The 23,756-nt window shown below is 37.0% G+C and overlaps 2 protein-coding genes across 2 annotated transcripts; one reads left to right on the forward strand and one right to left on the reverse strand.

Moving 5' to 3' along the window:
- The first annotated feature begins 9,931 nt into the window (after positions 1 to 9,931).
- On the forward strand, positions 9,932 to 10,297 carry LOC126596784 (16.6 kDa heat shock protein-like). The gene has a single exon (XM_050263447.1). It carries the CDS (start codon positions 9,932 to 9,934, stop codon positions 10,295 to 10,297), a length of 366 nt encoding a protein of 121 aa, XP_050119404.1.
- Positions 10,298 to 13,605: 3,308 nt separating this feature from the next.
- Positions 13,606 to 15,790, reverse strand: LOC126595062 (transcription factor MYB16-like). Its single transcript, XM_050261395.1, has 3 exons — positions 15,541 to 15,790; positions 15,251 to 15,380; positions 13,606 to 14,634 (listed from the first exon to the last, which is right to left on the reverse strand). The coding sequence occupies exons 1-3, from the start codon at positions 15,671 to 15,673 to the stop codon at positions 13,737 to 13,739; spliced, it is 1,161 nt and encodes a 386-aa protein (XP_050117352.1). The 5' UTR covers positions 15,674 to 15,790; the 3' UTR covers positions 13,606 to 13,736.
- Positions 15,791 to 23,756: the final 7,966 nt, after the last annotated feature.

Here is a 23,756-nt window from a genome sequence, read left to right on the forward strand (position 1 = left end):
GAATTGCACATCTTCCAACACTTAACAAGCCACAGACAACCGTCTTTGCACGTTGCATCAACCTTGAACTTCTCATTCCGTGGAAAATAGACATCTCCATACCCATTTATCATAGAGTGCATAACTACTGCCTTTTTGAACTGTACGACATCCCTAAATATCAACCCTAAGGAAAAGTATGGGTTCTTCATGTCAGTCTTCTCATTAAACTCAAGATAATGCTCATTGTTGCTTGAACCACTGTCTTCATCTTCATGCACACTGTGAAAGCCATCCGAATTGTAATTCGGCTCACCAACAACATCTACATCAATCTTTTCTTCAAAATATTCCTTTTGTTGTTGAGATCCCTCCCCAAATTGTGGGTTATTTTGTTCTCTAATACTAGCCAACATTGCATCCTCCTGTGCATTCACATGATCATCTACAAACTTCATAAACTGTAAGTGATCTTTATCAGCAGGAAATTCTTCTTCTATGAAGTCACTGTCATTCTCAATCTTATTCTTCTGCTCATTCATCGGCCACTCATTCATTCTCCACCCCTTTATCGGCCACTCTTTCATCCTCCCTCCCTTCATCAACCATTCTTTCATCAGCTACCATTTCATCAGGCACTCCTTCACCCACTACTTCATCACCAACTACTCTATCACCCATTTCATCAGGCACTACTTCAACAACTTGAGTCTGTAAACACGGAAATTCCTGAAACAAACGAGACAAGAACACGTGTACAAAATAATATTTTGTATTAATGATTTTGGGGTTACAATCTCTCTCAAATTTGATCCTCTGATTCGATCTCCGTAAGGTGTTGATTTGTGGATGTGCGATTGATCCAAGGGTCGTCGAGGCTTGATCTTGGATGAACGGTTGAAAGTTTTCTTCAAGAGCCGTTGGGGCTTAATCTTGAAGGTTGTGGGAAGTTTCTTCAAGGGCATTTGGGCTTGATCTTAAAGGTTGATGGATGAACGGATCTTCAAGGCTTTTAGGCTTGATCTTGAAGAACTGTTGATGAACGGATCTTCAAGGGCCTTTGGGGCTTGATCTTGATGAACAATTGATGAATTGATCTTCAAGGGCTTTTGGGCTTTATCTTGAAGAACGGTTGGAGATGTAGATTTGTTGATGTTGTTGATCCAAAGGGCCGTTGCGGCTTGATTTTAGGATGAACGAATGATGAACGATGAACGATTTCTTCAAGGGCCGTCGGGGCTTGATCTTGAATTGGTGGAAGTTCCTTCAAAGGGGCCATTGGAGCTTGATCTTGAAGGTTGGGTTGATGAAGAACGAAGAGCTTTCTTGATCCTTCAGGATTTGCTTGGGAGCTTTGGAGTTTCAAAGTTTCAAGGTTTTGGGGTGAGGTGAATTGGTTATGAATTGGTCCATTTAAATGAATGAAATGGCTTCTATTTATAGAATTTTCCAAGGCCTAATTTTGAATATGATATTCAGATGAAATAAATTGTTTCTGCCAGGTGTTGACACGTGTCCTGCTTGATGACTTTTCTGATTTATTTTGATTTTTCGTTTAGTCACATGCTACTTGTAAAATTTATATGACACGTGAGCGTTGAAATTGTAACTATTGGTCAACATTTATTTCACAGAAATTTCGATGTCTACAAATGCCCCCACTTCAAGGCGCGTCGTATACATGTGATTGTCGTGTGTAGGAGATGCGTTTTGAAGTCCCTTAATGTAGATGTCGATCCAAGGGCCATCGAGGCTTGATCTTGAATTTGGCTGGAGATTTCTTCAAGGGCCATTGAGGCTTGATCTTGAATTGGGCTTGAGATTTCCATAAGGGCCATTGAGGCTTAATCTTGAATTGGGCTGAAAGTTTCTTCAATGACCGTAGAGGCTTGTTCTTGAACTTTGCTTGAAATTTCTTCCAAGGTCGTCGAGGCTTGATCTTGAAGGTTGAAATTGGACCACAAGGAGCTTCACGTGGTAGATGATATTTGGCCTTGGTAATGGATGAATCGGCGTGATTTTGTTGCGCTTGTTGACTTTCCACAGCTTTGATCTTGAACTGGGTTGGAGGATTTTCTGGATTCCTCCAATTGTTTACTTTCCACAGCTTATTCTTGAACTGGGTTGGAGGATTTTCTGGTTTCCTCCAATTGTTGACTTTCCATAGCTTATTCTTGAACTAGATTTGATTCAAGGGTGGTAGACACTTGATCTTGAATTGGACTTGTGATTTCCTCAAGGGCCGTCGAGGCTTGATCTTGAATTTGGCTGTAAGCTTCTTTAAGGGCCGTTGAGGCTTGATTCTTGAAGGTTGACTCGAACACATGGCAAACAGGCACGAGGTCAAGGTGACGACTTGTTGCTTTGTTCAATCTTTCTAATTCATACCTGAGCAGTTTGGTCAACGGTATGATCTTCAAGATTGATGGGCTTTTCTTCCAGTTGGTGACTTGATCTTTAAGGATTTGATTCAAGAGTGGTGAATCGGCACGTGCAGCCCACAACGCCTAGCGAGTCGACCCAAGAATTTGAGGGTCAAAACGAGTCCACTACCCAGAGTGATTGCAACCCTGATGATATGAGATACTTTTGATTTTGAAGAAGTAGCGGATGAATCGACACGTGCTTTGTTGTGCTTGTCTTCACATGCTTCAATGTATCATTTTCCTTTGCCTTATCTATTCTTCTGACATATGTGGTATCTTCTCTGGAAGCATAAGATGTTGAGACAATGGGTACTTCGAGAGCAGTGCTAGGTAAGCAATCAGGGAAGGGTTCCAGGCAGTTGGTTCCAGATCGGAAGATTGACACAAAGTGCTGGCTGATTGCTTTTTTTTCTCCTTGTCCCGCATGTAAGAACAAGGACAAAGAAAAGAACAAAGAGAAAGCATGATATGAAATACTTTTGCTTTCGAAGAAGTGGTGGCGATTTGACAGCATTGCACAGCGAGGCTTTGCTCTTCGGCGATGGTGCCGTTAATATGTTATTGAAGCTTCTTGAGCTCTTGGATTCAACTCAGACTCCTTCTGCTGGGTTGGTTGATTGTGCAGGGAAGTGGAGACTTGATCTTGAAGGAAATCAGCACATAACCTCCACATGCTTCAAGGTATCATTTTCACTTGCCTTATCTGTTCTCCAGGAAAATGTGGCATCTTCTTCGAAAGTACATCAACAGCTAAAGACGAGTACTCGAGAGCAATTCCAGGTAAGCAATCAGGCAAAGGTTCCAGGTAGTCGGTTCTTTACTCGGAGTTTGAGTGGAGGTTCCGACATATTGCTTTCTTTATCCTTGTCTTTGCAGGTAAGAACAAGGACAAATGAAAAGACAGGGAGAAAGCATGATACGAGATACTCTTGCTTTCTACCTGGTGATATGAGATATTTTTACTTTGGTGTCATTTGTTTGCAAGGGTATTCCCGGATAAGAAGAAAACTGAGTATTTCAAGAGGCTCTACTGGGAGTGTACTCTTGGAAATGAGGAAGGGTTGGGTATTTTTGCAGGTCTGCCTTGCTATGGAGGATGAAGGTCGACATATATAGGAATTTCCCAACAGCCAGTAGTCATACTATTCCTTTACTCTTATCGGCAACCGTTGGGTAATTGAAACAGTAAGATTCACGTGTTTTCAACTTTGTCAGAAATCTTTGACAAAGTTGCGCGTGATTTCCGCAAAGTTGAGGTTGTGTGTGAAGGATGGCGACAAATCTTGAAAAGCCGATCTTTTTGAAATTCGGAGAGTGGTGTCTCTTCGATCTTTGAACCGGTGGCCTTGTTGCCTCCTTGATTTCTGAACAAACGGCCCGGCTTTTGAAATTCGGGGAGAGGTGCCTCTTTGGTTTCTGAACGACCACATTGCCTCTTCGATTTCTGAACAGGCTCTGTTGCCTCTTCTTTTTATGGAGGCATGAATCGTGTTCAAAAACACATTTAGAGAGTTGCTACCTGTTAGGAATTTCCCTCATTTTGTATTTTCTAAGAATTCGACTTACACGACCTCTTCTTCTTTCATCATTTTTGCAAATGGCTTGCCTATCTGATCGTCGTCTTGATTTGAATGTTGGGGAAGATGTTGATATGTCTTCTCCAGACAACATATGGTGCCCGTCCTTCTTATCCGCCACCGGTCTTCTTACAGTTGGGGACTCTGTGATCAAGAATGACATAACCGTTACGGTGATAGCTAGAAATCTTCTCACCCCCAAGGACAACAAGATCCTTTCCAAGCGGTTTGATGAGCTGGTTGTTTAGGACTCTCTGGCTTTCAGTGTTCAGTGTGCGGGCTCCGTATCAAACATGGGCCAACGCCTTCTTGCTCGAACTCGTCAAGTCGAGTCACTGATGGCTGAGGTGGCGAGTCTTAAGCAAGAGATTAGAGGGCTTAAGCATGAAAACAGAGAGTTGCACATGCTTGCCAATAGTTACTCGACGAGCATGAAGAGAAAGCTCAACCAGTTGCAGGAATCCGAAGGTCGGATTGAGAGTGACCATCAGATGTTTGTGGCTTTACTCCAGAGACACCTATTGCGTTCGTCCTCTAGAGTTTTACCGAGTGTTGAGGCTCCAAACAGTCAACCTCCGACTCCTCTTCTTCCTAGAGTTCCGCCGAGTGATAAGGCGCCACCTGATCATCCTTGAAGATCCCCTCCTGTAAATTTGATTTGACTTTTATTTTATTTTATTTATTTATTTTAGGTATGTATAATGCAAATTTATGTAAAATTTCCAGAAAAAAATAAATAAAATGGACTTTATTTCTCTTAATTCATTTGTTTTTTTTTTTTTTGCTGTATACATACATATATTATGTACACATATATATATATATATATATATATTTTAATTATTATTATTTTTTTTCACGTGGACTGATCCACCATTCCAAAACCCTTTCCCTTTTTTTTTGCATGGTGCTAGCCACCAAGAATCCACTTTCTCCTTTTTTATATATATATATATATATATATATTTCTTTTCCATCTGCTTTCGGTGCCAGATGCACCCCCCCCTTTTTTTTCCACGTGGTGTCAGCACCACTTTGGTCCACTACACCAACGGAAGCCGTTACATTCCTAGGAAATCCAGTCACCCAAAGAATAACTACCCCAACTACCTTAACCTCTTCAGTTCCCAACTCTAACCTAAAAATTTACACTCTTTATCTCCTAAACTCTATCACCAGAAACATAGCTATCCTCTGCTCCACGAAGCCAGACACCGCCGACAACGAAAAACCACCATATTCGACCGACTATATACATATATAGAAAGGCCCAGCTTTTAGGTTGTCTTCAATCCAAGCCCGAATATATAGAAAGGTTCGTGCCCCAAGTAGTGAACTACTTGATGGTTTGATGAGGATTTAGAGAAAGGAACGCAATGATCCACCTTTGGATTCTTGAAGGCTGAATAGTCTTCAATGCATTGCAAAATAATTGGCAAACCACAAAAAACTTTTAGGGTATGTCTGGGTGAGGGACTTTCAAGTTCTCAGAAATTCTCCGCAATCGTGCGCATGGGTTATTCACTTCAAATTATTTCTGCCTTGATCGTCTCTCCCCCCCCCCCCCCGGCTTGTGGATTCGTCTACTATTTGACCAAGTATTGAGGATGAAGTTCTTGATGCAAATGATCGCTGAAGTTTTTGCTTCCCATATCTGCTGCCAAGCAAATTCGGTTATCGTCTTGCTAAATTCGCCCTCCACTCGGGGGTGATTGTACTTGGTTTGATGAATCTCCTATCATTATTTGTGATCTTCTTCTTGAGGAGTACCTCTCCATTCCTTGTACTATTTAGTTTGTCGGGCTTTTGAAATGAAATGAAATGAGATATCGCATTTTTCTTCAAAAAAAACAAATCCCCCCATGTAAATACTATCATCTTTGTACTGTCTTTATACTGTCAAATTCTTCTCCAAATTTCTTGACGGTTATGCAAAATGATGAAGAAATGGAAGTAGAAAGTTAGAAGGAATTAAAAAATACACTACATGTATATTACAAAGATATATAAGAGGGATTATAAATGACTCATTCTAAATAACCACGAACGTTTTACGGTTAAATCATGTGCCGGCTAAACTTCAAAGAAGCGTGATTTTTGTCATCAATGAGTTTGGGACAAGGACTTCTTGACTCGGAATTTGGAATTTCAATCCAGGCCATCGTCTACCTAATTAAGCATTCCTCCATACCAGGCCACCAGCCCAGAATCCCAGATGCTTGTACTGTAGATGACCCCTGTTTTCGTTGCCAATATATATGAGAAGGGAGCCTTTGCACTATGATATTGGTGTGTTTGAGATGAAAATAAGAAAGGGTTTTATTGTGTATTTCTCTATGACATTACTATTTTCCTATAATGTTATTTGCATTTCAAAGAAGTTATAATATACACCTTTTCTTAGCGAAAAAAAAAAAAAACGAAAGTTAACCCTAACATTGTATATATGTTACTACTCCTGCACTTTGCACTTTAAATCACTAGTGCACATTTATGTGTCTTTATAGTGATACACTATATAGAAAGTACCTCCATCTAGCTAGTCATTTTAGTTCCAACTTGAGCCAGTTCTGTATAAGAATAAATTTCACATAATTTTTCTAAGTTCCGTCTTAAGAAACTTACCTCAAGATAGTAATTATCATTAAGTCTATAAATATGAAATGTCACCAAAAAAAAATTAAGATGAAATAAAATATTTTTCTAAATTGTCCAGAACAATATTTTATTTATTAGGGTCAATGTTATGTCTTTGAGCTTGCACATACTTAATAACTCGTAACATGGCACGTTGTTGTTGTTCCAGCCAAAATGTTTCTAACTTCTCAAGCATGTTTACAACTTTTAGAATTAAATTTTTGGCATTAAATTGAACAACGCTACATTATGTAGTTTTTTTGTATAAATTCATACATACATACAGCAGCTATTAGAGACTAGATGTCTCCCTTTTCCAGTGGTATATTTTGAAAATGAGTAATGCTATTCATACTGTTTATACCATATTTAGGGCCTCTGTAACGACCCAAAATTCCTAATTCGGAAGCTAATTATTAAGATAGGCCCAAATTATTTTTCTTAGCCAACTTTCAAGAAAAGAATGATCTCAATTATTTTATTAACCACAACAAATTTCTTTCGTTAAAGAAAACCAACACAATATTTAATTTGGGTTATTATTATTATTATTATTATTTTATTTATTTATATGTGGCTGCATCTAACCGTCTCGTTAGACTGCCTACATACCCTACGAAGGGATCAAGCCATTCGTAGTTCGTCGTTTGTAAGAGATTTTTCACACACATCACTTAAGCATTTGAACAGATTTCTTATGAGTCTATGACATTTATTCATGCTTGTTAGAATTGAACATGTTACCCAAAAAGAACAACATGACTATTATTTCCCTAGGGCGTAGTTTGTCCATTTCATTCCGTTTTCCATTCAGTTCTCATGTTGTTTCTTAAGTCCATAAACATGCCGTAATGGACATTTGTTTCAATAATAATAAATCCAAACAAATTTCAAGTTTACTCTTCTCTTACGAAAATCCAATTTCTTCAAATACTTAAACCCAATTAGAATTGATTCATTTTTTTCTATGCCACTCCAGCATGACAACAAAACCCAATTGCATGTACCAAAAACCAACAAATTTCACCTATCAACTTACAGAAAATTTAACCAGAAAAAGAAAAGTAACAAAGCAAAATAACCCACACCTGAATCGAAGCATGATACGACCTTCATCTAAAACAACAACAGGAGCAATCCACGTAATATAAGAATAGAGCCAATTCATATTCAGATTGCAGGAGGTTTGAAAGGAGGATGTGTCTCCAACTCGCTGGAGTTCGCCCATTTTCATGGTTTTGGTAGCTTGGATGGTCTGCTTCGAAAATACTATGTCTTACAGTGCACCGATGGTGAATGCAAGAACCCAGTCGCGTTGTACATGCTCTATAGATTCGAGATATATGGTTTTGAGGTTAGATTATTCAAGGAAATGGTGGTGATGGTGGCTAGTTTACCACGGTGCCAGAGAGAGATGGAGAGTTTTTCGGAAATATGAGGACTCCCCCGGAACCCCCTGCATGTCAAGTGGCAAATTCACCCGTATAGCTATCTTGCCTGTATCACATGTGAAACTTGGGAATCTCCCCCCACACGCACACACACACACACCTAAATATATTTTTCCTACTTAACAATAAATTTTTTTTTTCCACATAATCCTATATTTTTAATTTTTTTTCCAAGGTATTACAGCCTCCGTATTTAGATCTCGTACAAATACTCGGGGGACTTAAATGTAATTATGTGATAAAGGAAGGGGCAAATATGTAATAAGTGAGGAGTCCTTATTCTATAAAAGGACCCCTCACCCTCACAATTAAAGGAGCCCATTTCCTAGGCCCTATCACCCCCTCTTAAAGCTCTCACTCTCAAAGCTCTCTCTCCCTCAGATAAATACATAATCAGTGTGGATGTAGCCCAAACATTAGGGTGAACCACGATACATCTTGTGTTATTTACATTTCTTGCAGATTCACGGTCGGATTTACGTTGTTTCAAGACCTCCGGTTTTGTGCATCAACATTTGGCGCCGTCTATGGGAATCGATACAAAAAACTATGTCGGTTCTCTTTCATTTTTTCACTTTGACCGTGAATCTGCAAAATCTGCAGAAACCTAGAAACTCCCTAAACAACAGTTTATTCTCTTTCCTGGGCTTCTTCCAGAAAACCACAATTTATTCTCTCTCTCTAAACAATACTTCCCCAAAGAGGCCAAAATACCCAAATTGGATGATCCAATCGCCAACACCCCCCGCCCCCTAAATTGGATGTACCAATCCTCTGAGTGCCCCTTAATCATCGACCCAGAATTCAATTGCCAAATGAAAGGCCACCCGGGCACAGGAAAATCCACCCTGGCCCACTCTTTATCCTCCACCTTCAAATTCCCGCTCATCGACAAAGACGATGTGCGCGACAAGCTCCAAGCTCTCCAGTCCCACCCCGCCGCCGTTTTCTTCCTGCTCAACGACACGTCCTACAGCGTCGTCTGGCAAATTACGTTCATGTAGCTCCGCCTGGACCTCAGCGTCATCGTCGACTCGCCCCTATTCCATAGAGCCCACATTGAGCACCTGACCCAGCTAGCGGTGTTGTGCGGGGCTCGTATGCTGGTCGTGGAGTGCAATCCTCAGGATGAGGCTGAGTGGCGCCGGAGGCTCAAGCGCTGCGTTGCGGCTGAGGTTGGATCATCCATCCGTGACTTTATCTTCGTAAACTTCTTCATCATCGGCCTCTCGATCTCCCTTTTCCTATTTCTCATCGTCATCATCCGCAGTAACGACAAGATTGAATTCCCGGATTTGGACGGTGAGCCGTGGAAGCAAGGGTAGCGGGTGAGCTATAAAGGGGATGAATGGGACTCTGAGAAGTTGGAGGTGTTTGTGGTGCCCCATTCGCATAACGATCCCGGCTGGAAGCTTACAGTCGAATAGTACTAAGATAGGCAACCCAGGCATATTCTTGACACCATTGTCGATACGCTTTCTAAGGATTCCCAGCGCAGTATATATGGGAAGAGATGTCTTATCTGGAAAGATGGTAGAGGGACTCCTCTGATCTTAAAAAGGAGTCATTCACAAATTTGGTGAAGAATGGTCAGCTAGAAATTGTTGGAAATGGCTGGGTAGTGAACGATGAGGCTGCTCCAAAGGGAAAGGTGGACCCTTTCTCTTGCTCAACTCTGCCCAACTCTGCCCAAATGGGCCCTCTTTCTTGACTGATGTCATCCTTGTCGTGAAAACCTCCATTGGCGGCACTCGCATCTGAGCTTTCTAAAAGTGGTTCAAAAGAGAGAGCACCACTAGTCTTTATGATTTGAATCCCAATGGTTTTGTTACACTTGACATTAATTCTTGCGATGTAAATAATGAGGTTCACGAGCAATGCCACGAGAAAAGGGTATTGGTCGAGAGTTCCTGTCAGCTGGTTTTTATCCTTGGGATGGGAAGATTCTCCGTTGACCTCTCCATCAACACCAACGACGACATTAATTTTCGTCGACAACCACGCCCAGCACGACTCCGTCAAGCAGAAGGAGGCTAAGAACGACAAGTGGCACAGGGTGGAGAGGAGCAGCGGCAAGTTCATAAGGAGGTTCAGGCTGCCGGAGAACGCGAAGATTGATCAGGTGAAAGCAGCGATGGAGAATGGGGTGCTGACTGTGACTGTGTGTAAAGAGGAAAAGAGAAGAAAGACAAGTCCATGCCCCCGCCATCTGCAATCTGCAAAGTAAAGCAAAGTAAAGAGAACTTTACTTTTGTCTGCCATCTGCAAAGGCTAAAGCACCTGGACCTCAGCAAAGAAATAATAAATGCAGTAAAAGCAAAAGAAAGGCACAGTGGGAAATAGGAACAAAAGCAAATAAAAAAAAAAACCAAAAGCAGAAAGCAAACGAGAAAGCAAAAGCAAGGAATAAACACCCCACCAGAATGATGTAATTTATTTTCCTTATCTTTCGGAAACATCTGTATAAACCCCATCAGAGGCTAATAAAAAAAAGGGCAAAGCCCAAAATAAATGGGCTGGAATGTTGTGTAGAGGGCGAAGACCCATAAGCCCAAAATAGCTCCAACCAGGCGATCAAAAGTACGCTCAGTACTCCACAATTATTCGGCAACCTGCCGCTATTACCACCAACCAGGTGATCAAAAGTACACCCAGTACTCCACAATTATTCGGCAACCTGCCGCTATTACCACCAACCAGGTGATGAAATGTACAACCCGTACTCTAATATCATTTGGTAACTAGCCATTCATGCCACCAACCAAGTGATGAAATGTACAACCCGTACTCTAAATATCATTTGGCAACTAGCCATTCATGCCACCAACTAGGTGATGAAATGTACAACCCGTACTCTCCTTGATGCCACCAACCAGGTGATCAAAAGTACGCCCAGTACTCCAAATTATACATGAGCATTACTCATGTCATTCATACATAAACATTCATGAGCATCACTCATATCAATCATATATAAACATTCATGAGCATCACTCATGTCAACATCCATGAACATCACTCATGTCAATCAAACATTCATGAGCATCACTCATGTCTACCAGCTTTAAAAGCTTCATTTACAGAGCTCTAACTTCAAAAGCTTAATTTACAAAGTTCTAACTTCAAAAGCTTCATTTACAAAAGCTCCAGCTTCGAAAGCGTCATTTACAGAGGTCTAGCTTCAAAAGCTTCATTTACAAAAGCTCTAGCTTTAAAAGCTTCATTTACAGAGCTCTAGCTTCAAAAATTTCATTTACAAAAGCTCTAGCTTCAAAAGCTTCATTTACAGAGCTCCAACTTCAAAGCTTCACTTGCAAAGCTTCACCTACAAAGCTTCAGTGCAGGGTATACAAATACCGCCTCCGAACAACCGCCTCTTCGACCCATACATGGATTCAATTTGAAGTCTCCAGCCAACATACTCTATTGACCGAAGACTTGGGGGACTACACTATACATTATATATTGGGCCTCAACTGGGCCTCATAAAAAATACTTGGGGGACTTAGCCTATTATTTATGTACTAAGGAGCGAGCCCTTATTTTATAAAAATGACTCATTCACTTTCATTAGAGAGCATCCATTATTCATGTACTAAGGAGCGAGACCTTATTTTATAAAAGGAACTCCCTCACCTTCATTAGAGAGCATCGCCGCCTGCTGAGCAACCGTCTCGCCGCGAACATCACTCCTAACCCATCATTCATGTATTGAGGAGCGAGCCCTTATTCTATAAAAGGGACTCCATCACCTTTATTAGAGAGTATCAACTCTAGCCCATCATTCATGTAATGAAAAGCGAGCCCTTATTCTATAAAAGGGACTCCCTCACCGTCAACGCCACAAGCCGAGTCAACCAAGGCAACATAAGCCATGAGCCTCGCAGCCTCGCATCATGTGTTACTTCTAGTTGAACATCATTTCAGATTGAGCACCGCCTCATATTAAACATCAGTTCAAAGCAACATCTAGTTACTTCGGCCCACACATACACTGAATTTCAAGTCTCCAGCCAAAAGACTCTCTTGACTGAAGACCTGGGGGACTACTGTTTATACCATATTTAGGGCCTCCGTATTTAGATCTTGTACAAATACTTGGGGGACTTAAATGTAATTATGTAATAAAGGAAGGGGCAAATATGTAAATGGTGAGGAGTCCTTATTCTATAAAATGACCCATCACCCTCACAATTAAGGGAGGCCATTTCCTAGGCCATCTCACCCCCTCTCAAAGCTCTCACTCTCAGAGCTCTCTCTCCCTCAGATAAATACATAATCAGTGTGGACGTAGCCCAAACCTTGGGGTGAATCACGATACATCTTGTGTTATATACATTTCTTGCAGATTCACGGTCGGATTTACGTTGTTCCAAGACCTCCGGTTTTGTGCATCAACACATACTATGTTTTTGTACCAAATTTTCATACCATCATAGGTGACATTTAATGTGGATAGCTATATCATTTGAATTAATCAGATTTTGCAAATGAGTAATGCTAAACTACTAATGTAGTTATTTGTATTCAGACAACTTTCAATAAATGATGACTAAGTAAAAAAAATAAAAGTTTAGCTGCACCTCTATTAACTAATAACCTCTTTATGGTCATAAATAGATTTGATCTCAACATATAACTATACAGAACTTTTATTGTATTCAAATTATTGGGGTTTTTGAACTTTAATTCTTTGAGAAGATTAAAATTTAATAAAAATTTGGTGTTAGATTGAATATTAATTTTAGTCCCTTAATGTGTACTTTATTCAAATTCATATTATATTTTTGTTTTTATATTTAATAGATAACATATTTAATGTTATTACATTAAATTTTAAATTTATTATTATACACATTTTAATTCATTAATTTTATTTAACTTTCTCTAATTAGTGGGCCTAAACGTCTGTATCATAATATATTTTACTAAATTAGTGTACCGAAATGCTCGTACCTAAATATATTGTAGTTAATTAGTGACACATAAGCAAATATGTAAAAAAAAAAAAAATGTACCGAAAATTTCGTACCTAACTATTTGATACTAAACTAGTATACCGAAATGTCGGTACCTAAATATATTATACTAAACTAGTGTACCAAAATGTCTGTACCTAAACATATTATACTAACTCAGTGTACCGAAATGTTCGTACCTAAATATATTGTAATGAATTAGTGGCAAATAAGAAAATATGTAAAAACATAACTGTACCGAAAAATCTCTACGAAAATATTTTCTTATATAAGATGCTTACCATAATGAGAATTAAAATTTATAATATTTTCATAAAATTTATATTCATAAAATTATAAATAAAAAAAGAGACATTGAATACATATGTTGGCATTAAATAGAGTCTAAAGACTAAAATCAATTTTCAATTTTGTATCAGACATTTTCTAAACTTCATCTTATTTAAGAATTAAAATCTAGTTTTCTATAAAAGTAATGAAGTGAAATAGTTTTGTAGTATGATATGATAAAGTTGTAAATGATTTTGTTTTCGAATAATCAAATAACACATTAATAAAAACTAAAGTGCTTGATATTTTCTGGTTGATCAAATGACTTGTTATTTAAAACTACAGACAACAACTCCTTATTACACTTGGTTAATTAATCCCTAATCATCAACCCTAGCTCCGATACAGTTACCTTACCTAGACTCTGAAACGTCCAAACACAGGCGACCCAGACGCTGAAGCATTAACCAAATTGAGTATACTGTTCCAGTAATTCCTGTTCTCTTCAAAGCCGCGACCGCCGCAGCTTCCGTCGTCGCCACCATTTCCAGAGATCTCTCCGCCCAGCAACGCGTTCTGCTGATGATCCTCTGAGTCGTAAACCAAAACATCCGTGAAACCCTCCATGACCTTACTTGAGAGCTCAGCTGGCACAACCACATTCTCCTCCTCATCAACATTCCCTGACCTAAAACCGTCCGCAAACCATGCAGCACTAGCATCCGTACAACCATAGGTAACATTATCATTGTTCTGCAACACCCCGGACTCGCATGGAAAAACATTGTTTATGTTTAGCATGGGAGGAGGATTAAACGCGTTATTAACGTGCCTCAAGTGCAACGTGGACGTCGGAGATTCAAGGTCGTCCACGGCCGTCATAGAACCACCTGAAAACATTGTACTGTTAACATTGTTTCTAATTGTTGAGTTTGTTGTCAACGAGCATCCCTCTCGCCATGCTTTGAGCACATCCAGGCACGGAAGCGCCGGCGGGGCGTTGCTGACGTGTACTACTTGGTGAGCAGGGTTGGGGGAGCTGCAGATCATGAGGTGGTGTTGGAAAGGGTTAGCGTTGGTGATGACAAGCTTGGATTCCTTGCCAAGTCTGGCCTCGGCTTCGAGCCTGGCACTCTCCCACTGCGCCATGTGGCTTATGTTGGCTGAGTCCTTGGCATAACCCTCGTGGTGCTTCAGCTTGTGAGTCATCGGGTCGATGCCCATCTTGGTTAGTCTCTTCTTGAGATGTGTGTTCCAGTAGTTTTTGATCTCGTTGTCTGTCCTCTTCGGCAAATGGCTTGCTATAGCTGACCACCTGAGATCAGTGAATTAATCATTGAGTACAAATCTAACAAAGTGCATACTATTTATCTTTTTTCATGGCTTAACATATAAAGGATTAACTAAATTAGTAATTAATTAATGATGGAGAAGATGAGGACAGTATTAGGACTGTGCGTGTTGTACTAATGGAGAAGATGGTAAAAGGAGAATATCTATATATTAGTACACACGTGTTAGAATTAGCAAGAATATACTGATATCAGTAATGTTAGGGAGACTAGATTTATAAACTAAATGATATGTCAACAATAAAAAATGAGCACGTTTATCAATGTTTAAGTAATAATTCAATCGTTAATTTACATGTCATTTAATTTATAAAATTTAATCTTCTTAGTATTACTCTAGTGATATTAATGAAGAAGATAATAAAGAAGAATATTATTACTATATACACACACACACACGTAGAAACAGATGTGATATACATGGGTTGAACGATGTATATAACTGGAGGGGAGAGAGAGAGAGAGAGAGAGAGAGTACTATATAGTCCTGTTGGAGTGCACGATGACATAGAGTCGTGATCAGTTGATCACTGTACAAATTACAAATTATATTTAGATATTAAAGTTAAATTAATTTACCTATTTCCGACAAGAGCATGGAGCTGAATGATGGTCTGCGCTTCTTGCAAATTGAAATTTCCTCTTTTGATATCGGGCCTCAGGTAATTAGACCACCTTAGTCGACAGCTCTTCCCACATCTTTGGAGCCCTAGTTTTACATCACAAAACCACCCAAAATTAACATGGACGTGCATGGAAAAAATAAAAGGGAACTATCTCCGGCATGCTGCATGCATGTCTTATAATTAACCTTTTCGTTTACTATTTACCCTAAGACAAGCTGATTAAGTTTAGTGTGGAGGAATCACCTGCTTTTGCTGGCAAGGCTTGCCAGCTTCCATGGCCATGCTCTTCTATGTAAGTTAAGAGCTTTTGGTCTTCTTCTGGAGTCCACGGTCCCTTTTTCAAACCCACTTTTTCCCAGCATGGAGACCTCCCCATTAGTTTGAAACCTAGCTAGCTACGTTGCTCTAAGCCTATAAAGCAAGGATATGTAATCTCTCAAAGCTTAATTTGGCCTAGATTAATGTTGGAAAACCAGAAAGGGTGAGGCCAACACACACACACACACATATATATATATATAAACGACGCATAAAGAATTAAATAGTAGGTGGATACAAGTGGCGTCCATTTTATTTTTGCTGTGCCAATTTATGACTTGGCTTTTCAAATCCAACTAAATCGTACATAGTAGCAGTGAATATATAATCGATCGATGGTATACTATTACTAATTACGGACGAGGATCCTCTTCGAATATTTTTTGTGGGAATCCAGGAATAAATCAATTGTGTCTGTTTATCGTACATCATGAGGTCAGTTTTCGTTAAATATTATTTATATTTAAAATTATTTTTTACTGTACAATGTACGATAAAAGGACACGATTGATTGATCATCCGAATCCCCACAAAAAGTATCCGAAGAGGATCATATTCCACTAATTACGATGATTGGAATCTTGTGGCTGTTAGCGTTGCGTGTATATTGCTATTTTATGAAGAACAATACTTGGCTACTCAAAGGTGAGTAGGAACTCCTATCAAAACTCTTAGTGTTTTAATCATACAACTTTGAGCTTATGATCATAACCATTCATATTATGAATCACATTGTAAAGATATCTCTGCAAAAAATAAATTAAAACTAAGGTTATTTGGTTAATCTATTGTAGTAAATACATAGACGGTTCGTAATACTTGTACCAATATTGTTCATTTGTTTTTAAACAGTTTGATGACTAAACGACCTTAGTTTTAATTGATTTTTTGCAAAGACAATCTTTATAGGGTGATTTATAATATGAACAATTTTGATTATAAATACGAAATTCTATAAATTGACAACGAACAATTTTGAGAAATTTTAAGTATGAGTTCCTACTCATCTTTGAGTAGTCAAATATTGTTCTTTTGTGATTGCATGTCTGGGAAATTGCCTTACTTTTTGGACAGTGATAATGTGAGAATTTTTTAGCTCGAGGTTGTGGAGCTAGAGCTAATATGTAGTTGAGCTTTTACTATTTATTTCAAATTTGAAATTTTAACATGGTTTGGAGAGTTGGACTTTATTACCCGGCCAATTGTAGCTATGTTTGTAAATGCTTATATAGGAAGTCTTTAAGGAAAGAGATTTTTATTTTTTTTCTAAAAATGGAGATTAATAATCGGGTCCACACGATATTGAATTTTTAACGATTCGAATCATCTATTTTTCAAGTTGCACCTCATAGATCATCCTTACAAAATATTAGCCAAATCGGAAATATTTGAGACATCTATTAATTGAATTTAAAAAAATTGATGAACACTTTGTTCTCTAAAAAACATTGAAATTTTATCGTGATAATTAATTAGCAAATAATTTCGGATTGAAATGAATTTTTGTAAAGATGATCTAGAAATCAATACTTACAAAATAGGCGGTTCGGATCCTTGAAGTTTGATGTGAAGTGGGTCCCACGACCAATTCTCATTTTTTGAAAAAATGGGACCCGTTCCCTTAAAGGGCCTGCGCACGCGCGAGCACACACACACACACACATATATATAGGGTAATGTTATTCACATACCTTTTTTTACCTTAGACATATCTTTGTTCATTTTTATCCATTTTTTTTAATTCATTTGATCTGACTATCGAAAACCAAATGTTAAGATTTGTAAAAGAGTATACATGCATACACACATACACTACAGATTTGTAAAAGAGAATATGCCGAAATGTTTTTATAAAATGTTGGGATTTGTAAATGAGTATATTCTTCAGATTACAGACGATTCGTAATGCTTTTAATAATATTGTTTATTTGTTTTTAAACAGTTTGATGACTAAACGACCTTAGTTTTAATTGATTTTTTGCAGAGACGATCTTTATATGGTGATTTATAATATGAATGATTCTAATTATAAATACGAAGTTCTATAAATTGACAACGAACAATTTTAAGAAATTTTGAGTATGAGTTCCTACTCATCTTTGAGTAGTCAAATATTGTTCTTTTGTGAATGCATGTCTGGGAAATTGCCATACTTTCTGGACAGTGATACTGTGAGAATTTTTTAGCTCGAGGTTGTGGAGCTATAGCTAATAGGTAGTTGAGCTTTTATTCTTTATTTCAAATTTGAAACTTCAATACGGTTTGGAGAGTTGGACTTTATTAACAAGCCAATTGTACCTATGTTTGTAAATGCCTGTATAGGAAGTCTTTTAAGGAAAGAGATTTTTATTTTTTCTAAAAATGGAGATTAGTAATGGAGTTCACACGATATTGAATTTTTAACGATTCGAATCATCTATTTTTCAAGTTGCATCTCATAGATTATCCTTACAAAATATTAGCCAAATCAGAAATATTTAAGACATCTATTAATTGAATTTAAAAAAAAATTGAAGAACACTTTGTTCTCTAAGAAACATTAAAATTTCATCGTGATAATTAAATTGACAAATAATTTCGGATTGAATTGAATTTTATGATCCAGAAATCAATACTTACAAAATAGGCCGTTCAGATCGTTGAGGTTCGATGTAGAATGAGTTCCACAACCAATTTTGGTTTTTTTTAAAAATGGAGCCCGTTTCCTTAAAGGCATGCACACACACACACATATACACACACACACACATATATATATATATATATATAGGGTAATACTATTCACATATCTTTTTTTACCTCAAATATATCTTTGTTAATTTTTATCTATTAATTTTTTTTAAATTCATTTCATCCGACTACCGAAAATTGATTGTTAAGATTTGTAAAAGAGTATACATGCATACACACACACTGCAGATTTGTAAAAGAGAATATGCCGACAATTTTTTGTAAAATGTTGGGATTTGTAAAAGAGTATATTCTTCAGATTATTTTATGTAAAATGTTAGCATTGCGGTAAATGCATAATCAATGTAGAACACGCATTTGATTAGAGGTGAGATATCGTCTGACCTAAACAAAATCTACACACTAATTATTAGTTAGCAGTAACCCCATGTGAACCTATGTGCCAAAAAATTAAAAAGAAAACTAATTAATGTTTGAAAACTTTGAATTTTAACGATAAAGACAAAATAAAAAGTAAAGTAAATAGTATTAGAATTGACTTTTTAGTGTAAAATTATGGTTTCGTTAAAGTAAACAGTACCAAGAACTTTTCGTTAAAATTACAAAAATTAAATCCCCAATAATGTGCAAAATTAGCTAAATTGCTACTTTCTCACAATTAACGTACCATATTCCAATCATTCGGGATTACGGATACTTATCATAAAGTTATGACATATCTGGAAACTGTCATTAAAAGATAATTTATGATTGTATATAACATAAGAAATGAACAATTAGGATATGAGATTATTTTTAAAGCCTATCTAGATGAATGATTAACACCGTATTAAATTACTAAATTAATTAGTGTTTGAGCGTACTAGTGTGTATATTTAAGCGTACGACGAAACTGCAATTCATTTACTTCCAAATGAACAAAATATCTTTGCAAGTGCCCCTAGTTCTACTAAAATGGCGGAGATGAGTGTTGTCCTTACATCATAACGTGAGTTCGAATTTTGTTGGCTCCCTAATCTAACATATAATCTAACAAATTTATCATTTTAATAAAAATCTCAAAATATTTAATTCTAATTTTTTTTTCTTATTTCTTATTAATTTAATAAAAAGAATAAAGTAAATCCTGCTACTTTCTTCCATACCTGCTGGCATGGTCTAAAATATCCATAATATTCTGATATTTCTATCGAAATTTCCGTGTTTTTGGACTACCGATATTTCCGATATCATCAATATTTTAGACCTTGCTAAGTCACTCATGTATATTACTATGCAATGTATAAAGTGTAAAATATTGTATTAATTCATTATATATAAATGATTATAGTGTGTTTAAACTTCTTTCATTAATTACTACATGTTTTCTACACTTACAATATTTGCTAACTCACTATATAATCAACTTAAATCAGTTATATCTATCATGCAATGCATTTACTTCCAATTTTTTGTGATAAACTAATAGATAATTGACTAAATAAACATCCTGCAAAGTTTCAATAAAAATCTCTATGTTTTTTTTTTACAATTTATGTGGTTTTTATTCAATTTTTATCGATATCGATAATATCTCGATATTTCCATTGAAATTTCCTCGTTTTTGGACTACCGATATTTCCGATATCATCGATATTCTATACCTTGCTGGAATAGTTGTAAGGAGGATTCTGGGGACTCTCAATGACACATTTATTGCCTTGGTTCCCAATCGTTTGGTATGCAGACGGGACCGGACGGAACAGAATGGGATGGGACGGGACAAGACGGGATGGAACGGAGAGGAAGTAAAGATGCCTTCGGATGGAAACAAGAAGGAAGAAGAAGGAGACGAATAGAATATAATTTTGTGTTCCACAGATGTGGAACGAGTCGTTCCAGTGAGTGAGGTGGAACGAAAATTCATCCAAAATTCGTCTCGTGGAACAGCGCGTTCCACCTATTTTAGACGCACCATAAGTGAGACAGAACATCTCCTCACTCCATTTCATTCCGTACCACGTACTAAACGGTATCAAGGTTCCCAGTCCAATGTCCATGCAGACCTATTAGCTTTGAATGCACTTATTTCTATCTCACCAAAATATGAATGGGTCCAGAAAGCGACCTGTAGGTATGCCCTTCGTACGTAACGATTAATAATCATTAAAAGCACTCTGCATGCGTGCAGAGAGAAAATTAACTCTTATATAAGGACTTGTATTATCAGCCCTTCCATCCCATATCAATTTCAATTCCACGTCCTTCTATATTTTATGGTTACAGTTAAGTTACGAGTCACGTTAATATTTTATATTGAATTTTTTTATAAAAATAATAAGATAAAAAGTAATAAGAATATAAAGTGTTATTGGCATTCCAAAAATTTCATTATACACTCCTCACAAGTGTATTTTTCTTTCTAAATATAGAAATTTGGAGTGTAGAATGAGGAATTTGGAGTGCCATAACAATTCAAAAAAAAAAAATTGTATTCCATATAAAAATATTTACCTAAAACTTTTAAATAGCAGATCACTTGGTACTGCAGTCTAGTTATATTTCTTTTACTTGTAAGTAAAAAAGTCTTAAGCTCGATTATCGTCAAAAGTGAATCTGAACCACTTTATTGTGGCTAGCCTGGTGTGAAGTTTAACGCATTCCCCCTTAAGATAAATAATATCGTTCGTTAATAATAATAATAAAAAACTCCCAAATAACGTGTAAACTGTCACATCCCGGCCCGAGTCCACCACATCCCGGGCCCTTTCTACCACCATAGCACGATATTGTCCGCTTTGGGCTTACCATTCCCTCACGGTTTTGTTTTTGGGAACTCACGAGCAACTTCCCAGTGGGTCACCCATCCTGGGAGTGCTCTGGCCTCCTTCTCGCTTAACTTCGGAGTTCCTACGGAACTCATAGCCAGTGAGCTCCCAAAAGGCCACGTGCTAGGTAGGGATGAGAATATACATTTAAGGATCACTCCCCTGGGCGATGTGAGATGTTACATAAACATTTTGTTATCTTTTTTTTTAAATAACATAAGCATTGTTCAATGTTTATTTATAGAATATAGTACATTTATTAAGTACAATAGGTACTTATTTATATGATATATAATAAATTTAAGTAAATCTACCTAAGCCTAGGCTAGGTCCTAGCCCGCCGCCCAGTTAGTGCCTAGCGTTTTTTAGAATATTAGTTTGTATTGATAAATTATGAACAATATTACTCTTGTCTACTCAGATTTGGTTGTTTACATTTTTGAGATATTTTACCCTTTTAAGTTTTGCCTTTCCCCTTGACGATTCCTGGCTTCGCCACTAACAAAGGCATAAAACCAAACTACAAAAGACTATCATAGAGGAGATCGACGATGAAAAACAAAGGACTATCAAACCATTCGAAGTGCCAATACTCAGGCTATAGCGGGCAAGATGATGAGCAACGATGTTGAGTTGGCAACGAGAAATATGGATACACACATCTTTAGTGATTGTAGGGAGCAACATTTCGTATCCTCCGCGATATATTCGATAACAGTTTAACTGACGTGCAACTTATGTCTTGCATGTGCAATTTAATTCACGTACAACTTTAGTTGTTAATGCCTCTTTGAGGATTTCCTTCCAATTTTTGGCACGTTTTTCTTTGACAGAAAAGGAGAAGCTACCATAAAATGTGATGGGTGAAAAGCACACAGTTGATATAAATAGCTAGAATTGATAATTATTTGTCGCAGAATATAATGCATAGCGTTGAAACATCATTTATGAACATACAGCAAATGTAGGTACATGGTACACCATATATATCATAATCACACTTTACATTTGTGGGACCATGCCACACGTCACATTTAGTGTGAACAGACTTCAGAAAAGAAATCTCCATGTGTTTTAAAAAGTGGGAGTTGGCCGTGGGGTCATATCGAATTTGATTTGAATTGTTTTTTTTTTAAAGTTACATTTTGATAGGGATTTTTATTACCTGTAAAAGTAAGAATAAAAATACATAAAATATTTGTAAGAGTATAAGATAATTGTAATAAAGTTAGCTCTAGTAAAGTCGTTTTCCATAAGAATTGAATGAATAATTTATATCAAATCAAATCTTAATTAATTGCCTAAAACATAGTTTTTGAAAAAAAATTGATTTTGTGATTTCAAATAATAAAAACGAATTTAATAGAAATAATTAAATAAATTGGTAAAATAACATAAACCAAAAGAAAACAGTTTTTAAAAATTAAAATTTGAAAGTACTAGGGTTCCGTCGTCACCTTAACAATCCTATGTTGTTCTTCCAATTACTTATGACTTACACAAGCATATTTGAAGATTAGATTTTCTTAATATATGCCTACTTGGACCCCCAACATAGAGCATATATCAAACATACAATTCGTCTGTGGTATTCAGCTTAAATCTAAACATGCAAGGCTCATTAAGCTTTGTGAAACCTTTTGAAAAACTACGCAACCCTTAAAACGTGGTATTTATCTTAAGTGAACTTGCATATATGAACCACAAGAAGCCTTCATCAATTTCAGGGATCGACCTTCGACCAAAATTGCATGAAATTACTTTTCTAAACATCCTAATGATGATCAAGCATCAAGAAAATTAGATAGTTTAAATTGGTGATTAATAATTCAAACCTGCATGCATAATATCATAAGCAAATTAAAAATAAACTACATATTCTTGTTAAGGCTCATGGCCTCGCTCTAGCAAAAAAGAATTAGTTATGAACAATCATAAAAAATAAAGGAATTTTATTGAAAAATAGAAAAAATAGAAAAAGATAGAAAACACCTTGACATATAAATCTTCAAATCCTAGCAAAGTTCTCCAAAATTTATGCGTTCTTCTCTTCTCTCCCCAAGATCCCTAATGGTTAAAAAGTCTTATTTATACTACTACACAATTAAAATACTTACCCTAATGGTTAAAAAGTCTTATTTATACTACTACACAATTAAAATACTTACAAGAAAATGTCTTCTAAAAACTAGGAAACATAATCCTAATCAAATACGGGAAGTCTGTCTAGCCACAAATTAGCCACGTTTCTAAATCTTTAGGGCTTCAAAGCAGGCCCAAAACAACATGAATTAAAGCTTGAGATGTGCTGAACATAATTGCAAAAGGCTTTGAACCCAAAAGACATCATCTTGGACTTTAAAAAGCCCAGATAAGCCCAAAAACATCACTTTGACAGCACTGGATGCTGCTCCTTTATTTCATTACCATAAATAAACCGCATGGTAGAAAAATCTGAAATTTTGACACGAATAAGTTGAGAGACACACGAATATCCTCCAATTGAAATCACTCCAAAATTCATCCGGTTGGCTACTTTTTGCTTAAGAGGAAGTCGAATGTCCTACATTATAAATATAATTCAAAGTATCAAAATTCTCACAAAATAACTAATAAATTAATACTAAGGTAAGAATAAAATAC

Source organism: Malus sylvestris, chromosome 13 (assembly GCF_916048215.2).
Source record: "Malus sylvestris chromosome 13, drMalSylv7.2, whole genome shotgun sequence".
Taxonomy (NCBI): Eukaryota; Viridiplantae; Streptophyta; class Magnoliopsida; order Rosales; family Rosaceae; genus Malus; species Malus sylvestris.

Excerpts from the sequence above, each read along its gene's own strand:
- LOC126596784 (XM_050263447.1), top strand. The coding sequence starts at position 9,932 with ATGAGGTTCACGAGCAATGCCACGAGAAAAGGGTATTGGTCGAGAGTT.
- LOC126595062 (XM_050261395.1), bottom strand. The coding sequence starts at position 15,673 with ATGGGGAGGTCTCCATGCTGGGAAAAAGTGGGTTTGAAAAAGGGACCG. Across the intron at positions 15,381-15,540 it reads AGCCTTGCCAGCAAAAGCAG|GGCTCCAAAGATGTGGGAAG; the intron begins GTGATTCCTCCA and ends ATGTAAAACTAG. Across the intron at positions 14,635-15,250 it reads CATGCTCTTGTCGGAAATAG|GTGGTCAGCTATAGCAAGCC; the intron begins GTAAATTAATTT and ends CACTGATCTCAG.